The sequence below is a fragment of the Heptranchias perlo genome, chromosome 32, assembly GCF_035084215.1.
Source record: "Heptranchias perlo isolate sHepPer1 chromosome 32, sHepPer1.hap1, whole genome shotgun sequence".
NCBI lineage: Eukaryota > Metazoa > Chordata > Chondrichthyes > Hexanchiformes > Hexanchidae > Heptranchias > Heptranchias perlo.
In genome coordinates, this window is record NC_090356.1 from 30,398,749 (window position 1) to 30,413,434 (window position 14,686).

At 41.9% G+C, this 14,686-nt stretch overlaps 1 protein-coding gene across 8 annotated transcripts in view; it reads left to right on the forward strand.

Annotated features, from left to right (window-relative positions):
• usp48 (ubiquitin specific peptidase 48) overlaps positions 1-14,686 on the forward strand; it is a 139,063-nt gene that overhangs the window by 64,559 nt on the left and 59,818 nt on the right. For all 8 annotated transcript variants that reach the window (XR_010958245.1, XR_010958246.1, XM_067970683.1 and 5 more), the window contains exon 12: positions 5,963-6,163. Coding sequence is in view for 6 of the 8 variants with exons in the window: in XM_067970683.1 (XP_067826784.1) it covers positions 5,963-6,163 (201 nt within the window). In the remaining 2 variants the exon portion in view is untranslated. The remainder of the gene's footprint in view (positions 1-5,962; positions 6,164-14,686) is intronic.

The following is a 14,686-nucleotide window of genomic DNA, read 5'->3' on the forward strand; positions in this document are numbered from 1 at the left end:
ATATGAGACTTTCTATGCCTTCATCTAAGTCGTTAATAAATATTGTGAATAATTGAGGCCCCAAGACAGATCCCTGCGGGACTCCACTAGTCACATCCTGCCAATGTGAGTACTTACCCATTATCCCTACTTTCTGTCGCCTTTCGCTCAGCCAATTTCCTAACCAAGTCTGTACTTTTCCCTCGATTCCATGGGCTTTTATCTTAGCTAACAGTCTCTTATGTGGGACCTTATCAAATGCCTTCTGGAAGTCCATATAAACAACATCCATTGACATTCCCCTGTCCACTACTTTAGTCACCTCTTCAAATAATTCAATCAGGTTTGTCAGGCATGACCTACCTTTCATCCATGCTGGCTCTCTCTGATTAACTGAAAATTCTCGAGGTGTTCAGTCACCCTATCTTTAATTATCAACTCCAGCATTTTCCCCACAACAGATGTTAGGCTAACTGGTCTATAATTCCCCGGTTTCCCCCTCTTTCCTTTCGTAAAAAGCGGAGTGACATGTGCAATTTTCCAATCCAGAGGGACAGTTCCTGAATCTAGAGAACTTTGAAAGATTATCGTTAGGGCATCTGCAATCTGCTCACCTACTTCCTTTAAAACCCTGGGATGGAAACCATGTGGTCCTGGGGATTTGTCACTCTTTAGTGCTATTATTTTCTTCATTACTGTTGCTTTACTTATGTTAATTTTATCGAGTCCCTGTCCCCGATTCAATATTAGTTTTCTTGGGATTTCCGATTGATAGTATCACATAGAATTTATAGCACAGAAACTGGCCATTCGGCCCAACTGATTTATGCCGATGTTTATGCTCCACATGAGCCACCTCCCACCCTACTTCACCTAACCCTATCAGCGTGCCTTTCTATTCATTTCTCCCTCGTACTTATCTAGCTTCCCCTTAAATGCATCTCTGCTATTCGCCTCAGCTGCTCCATGTGGTAGCACGTTCCGCATTCTAACCATTAACTGGGTAAAGAAGTTTCTCCTGAATTCCTTATTGGATTTATTAGTGACTATCATGTTTATGACCCTTAGTTTTGGATGCCCCCACAAGTGGAAACATCTTCTCTACGTCTACCCCATCAAACCCCTTCATAACTTTAAAGACCTCTATTAGGTCACTCCTCAGCCTTCTCTTTTCTAGAGAAAAGAGCCCCAGGCTCTTCCCTCTTTCCTGATAGTTAAAACCTCTCAGTTTTGGTATCATCCTTGTAAATCTTTTTTGCACCTTCTCCAGTGCCTCGATATCCTTTTTATAATACTGAGACTAGAACTGTACACAGTGGTCTAAAGCAAGGTTCTATACAAGTTTAACATAACCTCTCTGCTTTTCAATGCTTTCCCTCTAGAAATGAACCCCAGTACTTTGTATTTTTTTATGGCCTTGTTAACCTGCGTTGCTAATTTTAATGATTTGTGAATCTGTAGCCCTAGATCCCTTTGCTCCTCTACCCATTCAGACTCTTATTTTCCAAGGAGCATGTGGCCGCCTTATTCCTAGGGAACAGGCTATTTTAGGTCTGGTATTGTGTAATGAGACAGGGTTAATTAGAATCTTATAGTTAAAGATCCTCTGGAGCAGAGTGATCATAATATGATAGAATTTCATATTGAGTTTGAGAATGATGTAGTTAAGTTTGAAACTATGACCTTAAATTTAAACAAAGTCAATTACATAGAGGCGAGTTGGCTAAGGTAGATTGAGCAATTAGATTAACAGATATGACGGTAGATAAGCAATGGCGAACATTTAAATAAATAATTCATAATTCTCAATGAATATACATTCCCTTGAGGAATAAAAACTCCATGGGAAAAGTGATCCAATCGTGACTGACTAGAGAAGTTAAAAGAAGAGGCTTACAATGTTGCCAAAAAGATAGTAAGCCTGAGGATTGGGAGAGTTTTAGAAATCAGCAAAGGATAACCAAGAAATTAATAAAGAGGGACAAAATTGAATGAGAGTAAACTAGCAAGAAATATGAAAACAGATTGTAAGAACTTCTACAAGTGTGTAAAAAGGAAGAGATTAGTGAAAGTAAACGTGGGTCCCTTAGAGGCAGAGACAGGAGAAATTATAATAAGGAATAAGGAAATGGCAGAGATGTTAAACAAATATTTTGTATCTGTCTTCACAGTAGAATACACAAAAAACACACTGGAAATAGTGGGGAACTAAGGGTCTAATGAGAGTGAGGAACTTAAAGTAATTAAGATTAATAAAGAAAAAGAACTTGAGAAATTAATGGGACTAAAAGCCGATGGCCCTGGATCTGATGGCCTACATTCTAGGGTTTTAAAAGAAGTGGCCGCAGAGATAGTGGATGCATTGGTTTTGATCTTCCAGAATTCCCTAGATTCTAGAACGGTCCCCATGGATTGGAAGGTAGCAAATGTAACCCTGCTAGTCAAGAAAGGAGGGAGACAGAAAACAAAGAACTATAGGCCAGTTAGCCTGACATCAGTAGCAGGGAAAATGCTAGAATCTATTATTAAGAACGTAGTAACAGGCACTTAGAAAAATCATATGATGATTAGGCCGAGTCAACACAGTTTTATGAAGGGGAAATCGTGTTTGACAAATGTATTAAGAGTTTTTTGAGGGTGTAACTAGCAGGGTAGATAAGGGGGAACCAGTGGATGTAGTATATTTGGATTTTCAAAAGGCATTCGATAAGGTGCTACATAAGAGGTTGTTACACAAGATTGGGGGTAATATATTAACGTGGATTGAGGCTTGGTTAACGGACAGAATACAGAGAGTTGGAATAAACAGGTCATTTTCGGGTTGACAGGTTGTAACTAGTGGGGTGCCGCAAGGATCAGTGCTTGGGCCTCAGGCATTCACAATATATATCAATGATTTCGATGAGGGGACAGAGTGTAATGTATCCAAGTTTGCTGACAATACAAAGCTAGGTGAGAAAGTAAGCTGTGAGGAGGACACAAAGAGGCTGCAAAGGGATAGAGACAGGTTAAGTGAGTGGGCAAGAGGATGGCAGGTGGAGTATAACATGTGAATTTACCCACTTTGGTAGGAAGAATAGAAAAGCAGAATATTAAAAGATGAGAGACTAAGAAATGTTGATATTCAGAGAGATTTTGGTGTCCTTTTTCACGAATCACAAAGTTAACATGCAGATACAGCAAGCAATTAGGAAGGCAAATGGTATGTTAGCCTTTATTGCAAAGGGGTTGGAGTATAAGAGTAAGGAGGTCTTGCTGCAATTATATAGGGCTCTGGTGAGACCACACCTAGAGTACTGTGTACAGTTTTGGTCTCCTTACCTAAGGACAGATGTACTTGCCTTAGAGGGGGTGCAACGCAGGTTCACTAGATTGATTCCTGGGATAAGAGGGTTGTCCTCTGAGGAGAGATAGAGTAAAATGGGCCTATATTCTCTTAGAAGAATGAGAGGTGATCTCATTGAAACATATAAGAGGGCTTGACAGGGTAGATGCCGAGAGGCTGTTTCCCATGGCTGGAGAATCTCAGGATAAGGGATCAGCCATTTAGGACCGAGATAAGGAAAAATTTCTTCACTCGGGGTTGTGAATTTTTGGAATTCTCTATCCCAGAGGGCTGTGGATGCTCAGTCGTTGAGTATATTCAGGATTGAGATCAATAGATTTTTGGACACTAAGGGAATCAAGGGATGTGGGGATTGGGCGGGAAAGTGGAGTTGAGGTCGAAGATCAGCCATGATCTTATTGAATGGCGGAGCAGACTCGAGGGGCCGCATGGCTTACTCCTGCTTCTATTTCTTTATATTCCTCCTACCAAAATGCACCACCTCACTTATCTATATTGAAATTCATTTGACATTCTGCAAGTTTATTAACATCGTCTTGCATTTTGTCGCAGTCTTCCTCAGTATTAACTATACCCCCAAATTTGGTGTCGTCCGCAAATTTTGAAATTGTACTTCTGATTTCCGAGTCCAAATTGTTTACGTAAATGGTGAACGGCAGTGATCCCAGCACCGATCCTTGTGGAACACCACTTCCCACTTTCCGCCAGTCTGAGTAAATACCATTAACCCCTATTCTGTTTTCTATTTTGAGACCAGCTTGCTATCCATTCTGCTACTTGTCCCCTGGCTCCACATGCTCTGACCTTAGTCATGAGCCTGCTATGCGGTACCTTATCAAAGGTCTACGCTGAATAAAATTGATAGCTTTGTTTTAAAGTGAGTGTGTGAAGTGACCATGAGTTATAAGCAGAGGATATAAGACACTACTGTCTAGAAAACATATCAACCCTGAACTCTGTCTTATCAGCTGAGAGAGGTTTGCTCACTTATACTGGACTCGGAAAAGAACGTCAGAGTGGTACGGAGTTATTTTAGATTACCCTCTTATAATCTGGAGAAACAATTCTGTTTTCATTTTGAGTGGCAAATGTGGAAATTGGTCTTGGGAATGTTGCACATTGTACAGAAAAGATTAGAAAATAATGAGATGACTCAGCATTCTTTTCAGGAGATAGGCATTATTAAAACTCAGCATTGGTAGCTGGTGCACATAGAACTTCATAGCAGTTTTGAAAGACCACTTTATAATACAAAGAAAGAGAATATAACATGGGAAAGACAGAGAGAATAAGTCCAGCTGGCTATTCTGGTCTCCACGGTATAAAAAGAACGTTGCAGCTATTGAAAGGATACAGAAGAGTGCAACCAAAATGATTGAGGGGATGGAGGGATTGGATTATGAGGAGCGATTATGTAAATTGGTCATGTTCTCACTAGAAAAGAGAAGGTTGAGAGGTGATATGAATGCTGTTTTTAGGATTCTGAAGGGACTAGATAAAGTAGGCCATGACAAGCTGTTTCATCTTGTCCACAACAGTAAAACCAGAGGACACTCTGCGTTTGAAGGGGGATAAATTCAAAATTAATCTGGAAACATTATTTCAGTGAGCGAGTGGTCAAACTATGGAACAGTCTCCCTGGGGAGATGATGAAAGCAGATAATATTGATTCATTCAAATGAAAATTAGATTTTTCAAAAAATAATATTTTGGGATACTGTATATGAGTGAGTAACTTGAGACAGGGCATGTGTGTGTAGCATGTTTGGAAGGAATGGGTGCCTTTTGACCTATAGTTCCCAAAGCTTTCCATCACTGGGGTTTTCCTTGCCTCATGTCTGGGCCAGTTGTAGACTAATTGATAGAGATTGATTGTTATGATTAGTCAACAACTCCATTATTGTTGTATCATGCGAGTACCAGGATGGCAGACGGTGAACTAGATGGACTTTGATCTTTTCTCTCTAGCAATTCATATGTTCCTGGTCCATTCAGCCGTGTTGCAATTAGGTGACGCACCCCATTGCTCCACACCCACCAGCAGGAAAGTTAATCTTTTAGGAGAGGCAAAAAAACAATTCCCTTACCTGTTGTCTCCTGAAAGCATAACTCATGGGAGGTGAAGTTCTAAATGTGCCAGTGATCCTCTAATAGTTCTTCCAAGTGGCTGTTTTTCATGTGTGAGCTTGGACAGTGAGTTTTGACAGTAATTGTAAACAATTTTACAACACCAAGTTATAGTCCAACGATTTTATTTTTAATCCCACAAGCTTTCGGGGGCTTTCCCCTTCCTCAGGCGGTGTGGAAGTGACCGCCTGAGGAAGGGGAAAGCCCCCGAAAGCTTGTGGGATTAAAAATAAAATCGTTGGACTATAACTTGGTGTTGTAAAATTGTTTACAATTGTTAACCCCAGTCCATCACCGGCATCTCCACATCATTTTGACAGTAAGCCCATCACAGATGCCTTCTGCTTTTTCTGTGCACAAGTGAAAACTACCTGTTCAGATACAAGGTGTTGGCTGAAGGTTTTCTCACAATCAGAATTACCTTATTTTATATACCATTTCAAAGTAACTTTGGCTAAATGTTTGCGAGTTAAAGATCACGGACTAAAACTTTTGCTTTTTTTGTTTTAGACGAGCACTATGAATTTCTACCAGTGGACTGGCTACGGAAGTGGCTGGATGACTCTGCGGTAACAAAGCCAATTGATAATTCTTACCACTTGTGTGCACATGGCAGACTTATTCCTGATAAAATCTGTGATGTTAAAAGGATTTCCCAGAAAGCAGCAGATATCTTCTATGCTAGATATGGAGGTGGTCCCAGACTGGATGGTAAGTAAAACAGTTTTGTAAACTTTTTTTTGAAGAGGTCTGCAGAGTTTCCTATGGCCAAATAAACTCAGGAACAGTTTTTAAAAATAATTTAGACATCTTTTGGTAAAAATACTGTTTTTTTTTAGTATACAAAATTGCTGTATGACCCGATGAATTTTCGCCTGTTTCTTTTACAGAAAGTTTTCTTCGTTGTCAGTTTTTTTTTCCAAAGCTTTTCTTAGTTTTGACCTGTCATTGCCACTTTCCAACCCACAGTTTCTTGGTTTTTAATTTTGCAGTATTGCTTGTTGGAGATCTGCTGCCTTGGCAAAACTTACTTTGTCAAGTTGTCTAGTGCTCTAATTGGTGCCACTCCTTGAGGCTGTATTAATGGAAGCAGCCTGGCAGTACCTTGGCTCATACTGCCTGGCTGGAATTCCAGTTGTGCCTAGAAGAGAGCTTTGCCGATGCAGTTGTAGATGATCTCTGTAATTAAAATTTCAATTTTGAGAGTGCAGTAGGGAGAATCCTCATGCTCATTATTTAAATCAATGCCTGGTAGGTTTAAAAAGTGCTCATGTGGTCCAGTGGATTGCCTGAACACTGGTAAACCAGGTTTACCATGAATTTTCACTCCATGATGTGAAATAGAAGTGATGTGGGACACTCTTCTCCAGAGATTCTCTCACCCCTTCTCTTGGAAATCAGTTGAACTCTATCTCTGGGTTTGCACTGCAAGTTTAGTATTGGTGCTAATCTGGAACCATTTTGCACAGTTGCTAAATTTGTAGTATAAATGCACCTCAAGATCATCCTAAATTCTATACCCCCTTTTCAGTGCACCTGATCTCTTGACACATGATTTCCAGACGTTTTGAAGTGTTTTCCAAACTCTGCAAGGTGTTCACTCTGAGCTCTTTAGGTGAGATTTGCTGCCCTTGATTATTAATATACTTGGTCTCCAGTTCACCTACTCCCATGCTAACTGACATTGTCAATAGTTTGTCCTTCTCCAGCATCGTCCCGCTTCCTGAAATCATGATAATTACCCCCACCCTCCCAAAAACCCCACGCTCAACCCTTCGCCAAAAACCGTCAGGTCTGTAGCCAAGTCCAGGTCAGAAAAGGAATGGTCCCTACTTCCATTCTCAGAAATGAAATGGAAAGGTATTATCAGCTAATAGCCACATTTGTATTGAGTTCAAAAGTACTGCAATCCTCTGCGATTTGCCATCCTCCACCAAACCCAGCTTTGCTTGATCCCTGAGCTCAGTTAAGCCTCTTTGCTGCACAAGTAACATGGAACAGATTCAGCTTCTATTCCCAATTGAAGTGAACAGAATCTAACTATAGATGAATTTGTAATCACTCAACTTAAGGAAGATTTCCCTTTGGACTACACCCAGCTGAATTTGGGAAATTTTCTATACAGGGAAAAGCCTCTTTTTCCCTTGGTCCCTGAAGAAGAGGTTGAATATAATTGAGTAAACATTTTTGGACTTCACAAGATACTCTTTAAATGAGATTGGCATGCTGTTAGCATTTTGGGCCTGTAAGTAATCTGCAGAGATTGGAACAGTAGCCCAAATCTCTGCAACTGTCAGAGTTGGTATTTCACAATCAAATAGGAAGCATGTTATAAAACTTCAGAGCAACAACAAAATATAAATGCTGTTCCAGAGATATTTCCAAAAATGGTATCACTCGTGACTTTACCAGGGGAAACCTAGCCCCTTGCATGATGTTTAGGCGCCTGAATGCGCCAACTAAGGAGGCAAACAAGGCACACCTTATTGTCATAGGGAAGACACGTTGGAGATTACCTAATCTTGTCAGATGCCCTCCCCCAAGATTCAAACTTTCTTGAAGAAGATTGCTCATTTAGCTTAGCAACTCCTTATTGGCTGTGGAAAATGTGTTTTGTAGAGGACGCAAGCCCACAGCATAAATTGGTATCAAACTAACAATTCATAAAGGTGACTGGTGTGGGGAATGGATAAACCACATTGATGCAGTGGGGCACTCTTCTGAGGTTGGGAGTGAGTCGGGTGAGTTTTGTTCTGCATCAGGGCTGTGCTATATTGGTCTTTTAATTGCTCAATGTTGACACAGGATGATAAAAGTAGAATAGTGTTCTCCGTTCTGACATCGATCCCAAAAAATTAACTAGTAAGTGACAGTGACCTTTTTTTCATTTTACGTTTATTAATTTTTTGTTGGCCAGAATTGGGAGTTTCTGCCATGGCTGCCAACATTTTGGAACCTTTGAGAATCCATTTGGGCATGCAGAACAAGGTACTGTTTTGATTAAGTGTGATTAATCAAAGCAGTCTCTCTTTATTTTACAAATGCTCTCTCTCACCACCTCCATCCTAACCTTGAACATCAAATGCAAGGAATTCATCTCCACGCTTGAGACCATCCGTCCAACTGCATCCTGCCTATCCCTTGTCGCCTCCCCCGGCCAGTCGCCCACCTGCTTTTGCTGTGAGTGGGCATCTTTCTGCAATATCTGCCACCCTACCCTCTACAAGCTCATCTCTTTATCGAGATCTGTTTCCTGCTCTCTCGATCCCCATCCCATTTAACTTCTGACCACCCAACTCTCTTTCCTAGCCTCCTTGCTAGTTGATGTTATCAGGAGTTCACTCTCCCCGGCACTGTCCCTCGCTCTTCAAAACCATTGTTATCAACTCTCTCCTCAAAAAAAAAACACCTTCCGTTCTTTCCAAAACCCACCCCGTCCCAATCTCCCTTTCCTTCCTGAGATTCTTGGACGTGTTGATGCCTCCCAGCTCCAAGCCCATCTCTGCCGCACCACCTGCTGAATTCCTCTAGTCTGGCTTCCACCCTTCTCTCAGCGACCTTGACCAAAATCATGAATGACGTCCTCTGTGACAGTGGTGCATTATCCCTCCTTGTCCTTTTTGATCTCTCTGCACCATTTAACATGATTGACTATGCTATCTTCTTCCAATGCTTCTCCTCCGTCATACAGCTTTATGGGACTACTCTGGCACAGTGTCTATTTTCCTTGCATCTATCTGAATTGCTGGACATTTTTTAGTTAAAAGTGCTATATAAATGGTTGGTATTGTCATCTAACAATACCCAACTCCACTTCTCCAATACCGCTCAGGTCCACGTGAGCCAGAACCACCCCAAATTGACAGTCAGGGATATCAAAACGATTGTATTCAGCTCTCATCCAAAGCTCCATACCCTTGCACCAACTCCAGCCTCCTCCTCAACTGCTCACTCAGCCTGAATCCAGCAGTGTATAACCTCGGTGTCTTGTTCAACCGTGAGCTGAACTTCAAGCCCTATATCATATCCATTGCCAACGTTAACAACATCTAACCTCTCCCTTACTGTTATTGAAATCCTTATCTCTCCTCTCATAACCGTCAGACTTGTCTTCTCCAACGCTCTCCTCCTTAGCCTGCTGTGTACCAACCTACACAAACTGCAACTTAACCTATTTTTGCAACCTCCCCCAGCCCTCTGTCCCAGCTTATATCCCTGTAGGTCTCCAGTTCTGGCTTACTGTGCATCCACCACCTGCTCCTCCTTGCTTCGCCATCAGTTGCAGAACCTATATATTGCTGCTACTCTCTCAAATTCCCTTCCTGATCCCTTTGCCTCAGATTTTTAAAATGTATCTTTTTGACCATTCTTTTAGTCATCTTTTTTAACTTTACTGCTCAGCATCAGTTCCTCCTCTCAAGCTCCTTAGAATGCTTTCCACATTAAAAGAAATAACTTGCGTTTATATTGCGCCTTTCATGACCTCGGGATGTCCCAAAGCACTTTAGAAGTACTTTTGAAGGGTAGTCACTGTGGTAATGCAGGAAATGCGGCAGCTGATCAGATCAAAGCTCTGCAGTCCTGCCACATCCAGTCGTGAATGGTGGTGGACAATTAAACAACTAATTGGAGAAGGAAGCTCTGTAAATATGCCCGTCCTCAATGATGGCAGAGTCTAGCACGTGAGTGCAAAAGGCAAGGCTGAAGCGTTTGCAACCATCATCAGCCAGAAGTGCCAAGTGGATGATCCATCTCGCCTCCTCCCGATATCCCGACCATCACAGAAGCCAGTCTTCAGCCAATTTGATTTGCTCCACATGATATGAAATGGCTGAGTGCACTGGATACAACAAAGGCTATGGGCCCCGACAACATCCCGGCTGTAGTGCTGAAGACTTGTGCTCCAGAACTATCCGCGCCTCTAGTCAAAATGTTCCAGTACAACTACAACACTGGCATCTACCCGACAATGTGGAAAATTGCTCAGGTATGTCCTGTCCACAAAAAGCAGGACAAATCCAATCTGGCCAATTACCGCCCCATCAGTCTACTCTCAATCATCAGCAAAGTGATGGAAGGTGTCGTTGACAGTGCTATCAAGTGGCACTCACTCACCAATAACCTGCTCACTGATGCTCAGTTTGGGTTCCGCCAGGACCACTCGGCTCCAGACCTCATTACAGCCTTGGTCCAAACATGGACAAAAGAGTTGAATTCCAGAGTTGAGGTGAGAGTGACTGCTCTTGACATCAAGGCAGCATTTGACTGAGTGTGGCACCAAGGAGCCCTAGTAAAATTGAAGTCAATGGGAATCAGGGGGAAAACTCTCCAGTGGCTGGAGTCATACCTAGCACAAGGAAGATGGTAGTGGTTGTTGGAGGCCAATCATCTCAACCCCAGGATATTGCTGCAGGAGTTCCTTATGGCAGTGTCCTTGGCCTAACCATCTTCAGCTGCTTCATCAATGACCTTCCCTCCATCAAAAAGTTAGAAATGGGGATGTTTGCTGATGATTGCACAGTGTTCAGTTCCATTCGCAACCCCTCAGATAATGAAGCAATCCATGCCCACATGCAGCAAGACCTGGACAACATCCAGGCTTGGGCTGCTAAGTGGCAAGTAACATTCTCGCCAGGTAATGACCATCTCCAACAAGAGAGAGTCTAACCACCTCCCCTTGACATTCAGCAACATTACCATCGCTGAATCCCCCACCATCAACATCCTGGGGGTCACCATTGAACCAGAAACTTAACTGGACCAGCCACATAAATACTGTGGCTACAAAAGCAGGTTAGAGGCTGGGTATTCTGCGGCGAGTGACTCACCTCCTGACTCCCCAAAGCCTTTCCATCATCTACGAGGCATAAGTCAGGAGTGTGATGGAATATTCTCCACTTGCCTGGTTGAGTGCAGCTCCAACAACACTCAAGAAGCTCGACACCATCCAGGACAAAGCAGCCCGCTTGATTGGCACCCCATCCACTACCCTAAACATTCACTCCCTTCACCACCAGCACACAGTGGCTGCAATGTGTACCATCTACAGGATGCACTGCAGCAACTCGCCAAGGCTTCTTCGATAGCACCTCCCAAACCCGTGACCTCTACCACCTAGAAGGACACGGGCAGCAGGCACACGGGAACAACACCACCTGCACGTTCCCCTCCAAGTCACACACCATCCCGACTTGGAAATATATCGCCATTCCTTCATCGTCGCTGGGTCAAAATCCTGGAACTCCCTTCCTAACAGCACTGTGGGAGAACCTTCACCCACGGACTGCAGCGGTTCAAGAAGGCGGCTCACCACCACCTTATCAAGGGCATTTAGGGATGGGCAATAAATGCTGGCCTTGCCAGCGATGCCCACATTCCATGAACGAATAAAATAAAAAAGCCAAAAGTGCCCACAGCAAGGTCCCATAAACCGCAAGCTGATAATGACCAGAGAACCTTTTTAATGGTGTTGGTTGAGGGATCAATATTGGCCAGGACACGGGAGATCTCCCCTGCTCTTCGAAATAGTGTCATCGGATCTTTAACATCCACCTGATAGGGCAGACAGAGCCTTGGTTTAACGTCTCATCCGAATTACTGCACCGCCTCCAAAAGCACTATCTAAATGCAGGGTGTTGCTCTTATTTCTGTTTCATCCACTTCTGTACCTGTTTACTGTAAATACCTGACATAGGAACCTAAACCCTATGAATTTAAAATCTGTTTACATCACATATTTTTGGCCCAGAATTTGCTGGGAAAATAATAGCGTTTTTGATGCGCATGCCGTTATTACTGCATTTTAAAAAAAATTTGTAGCGACGAGGAGATACCCCATGAATTGCGCATAGCCACAAATTGCTGGATGATTTTCTCCGCGCGGTCATTAGCCTTGCGAAAACAGGAGCTCGCTGTCAATCTCCCCGTGAGTTTCAAGAAATTGTGGGATTTGCGCCTTAAATACTGAATAAACTTGCTGCAGAAAGTTAGGGCTGGTGCTTGACGAGGACCCTTTTAATGTCGAGATTTATGATCTTACAATGCCACTCAACCTCAGGCCCAGAAAGGAAACTTGAAACACTGGAATATCGCTCCTGTAGGTAGTAAATTGTTCCTTAAGGTTTTTTAAATTTAAATTTTTTTTTCTTTTCCTTTGTCTCTTTTCTTTCTCTCTCAATGCACTTTCTTTCCCTCTCTTTATTTCTCTTTCTGTACCTGGTTTGACTCTAATTCACCCTATTTCCTTCTCCATCATTCCTCTGTTTCTTTCTCTATTCTTAAATTTCATTGATCAAGAACTGCTGGTCCCATCATTCACCAACATCCCAGATGCCCTGTTATCCTTGCACTTATCAGCTCACATGTCCAGCACTTTGCAGCGCAAAAATTTTTTCAAGCTGAAGGGTGAGGACAAAAGTCCAACTCACGGGGGGAAAGAAAGTGCATTGAGAGAGAAAGAAAAGAGACAAAGGAAAAGAAAAAAAATGCCCCACTTCAGTGAATTCTGGGCCTTTGTTTTTGAATAATTGAGCTGTATTTTCAAGCTTGAAGATTTGAAATTTAAGTAAAGTTCAGTTTGCTGAGTATTTTAGACCGTGACAGTAAGCAGGAGTCCTCTTACATTTATGCCCACCTAAAGACTATGTGGGGAAGTGTGAACCGCAGTCACGTGGATTAGGGATCTACCAATGCAGCATTTTTGCTTAATTTTGGCATCTATTTCAACTGAATTCCAAAAGATTACTGAATACACATTTTATCTGTGTCTATTTATGACAGTTACCTCTTTCTTCCCTTGTCACAAACAAACATCACAAGGGGATGAGATTGATGCAGTTTGTCGTAAAATAAGAGCAGAAACTACAGAACAAAAGATGTTCTTTTAAGTGTAGCAGAAGCTGTGTTCAGTTCTTACCGACCTGAGCAATCTTTGAGGTACTACACCTGATGGTTAAGAGTATAACGTGTGTATGTTTCATGTGGATCTCTTAGCTAAAAATTCTTGTTTTGATTCCTTCATCAATGAAATTAAGGTAGTTACTGTTATAATGACCGTAACAAATTGGAAATGGCGGTATTGTAAAATGTGACGGAAAGCAAATCTTGAATTGGTTTAATAAAGGGGCCTCAAGCTTACTCTCCAAAATAAGGCATTGATTAGTTTCTTCCACATAGAAAATGAGTTGTATAGTAAGCCATGAAGCAGCATGTACAGGGAAAATCTTAAGTTTTACGCCCACAAGAAGGCTGAGAAGCAGTTTAAAGTGCTCCTGGTAGTTGTAGGAGCAAGGGAAAAAGGGAAACCGTCTTACAGGCTGCCCTAGTATCATTTGACAACTTGTAACACAGCCAGCCCTGTATAACTTTTTTCTCTGCGCTAGTCTTGGGTGCTTTTCTTTCCCTTTGTCTTGTGCACAATATACTAAGTATTAAAAGCATATGCAATGAAACCCAATTCTGTGAAAAGTAGCCCATTTGTTAGTAATTTAAAATTGTATTTGTGTTGGCTTTAGTGAAAGAAAGAACAAACTTGCATATGTGTACCACCTTACATGTCCTCAGGATGTCCGAGAGTCAATAAAGTATTTTTGAAGATCAGTCACTGTTGTAAGCTGATTTAGTTGATTTTGTTGTTTTGACTTTATTTAGCAATTTGACTTGTTCTATTCGATTTAGACTTGATCAGTCTTATGGACAAAAGAGTCTGATAAAGCAAGCCTAGTATATCCCGAGCATGGTTTTTGTATAGCACATGGCATGCTCTACTGATTACTAAACATTTTTTTTTGCTCTGCTATTTTCAACACTCCCTCTGAACTTTGCAATGGTGGGCGGTGGGTGAAAGAAAGGAAGAGAGAGAGACAGGCCTGTTGCACTATGATGTTCCAATACCCATATTAACATTCTTCTTTTCCCCTTTCTCCTGCCTGTTTCATTTCTATAGTTCCACTGTTCCATCTTTACATCTGGGGTTGGATTGCACCTACTTAAAAGCTGTACTGCAGTGTGAGGGTAGCTCTTAGTATTTTGTGCATCTACTCCTGAGCTATAATTCTGTATCCTCATATGCATGCCTTTGCTTTACCTGCAAAATCCTATGTTCGTTAAACACCTGAAAGTACCTTTTGAGCTAAACATTAAACTCTAATATTAATCTGGGTATGACCATCAGTAGCAATCTTAGACTTGTAAGAAGCACAAATGCGGAGTATAAAAGTTGTAAGTAAGTATTGC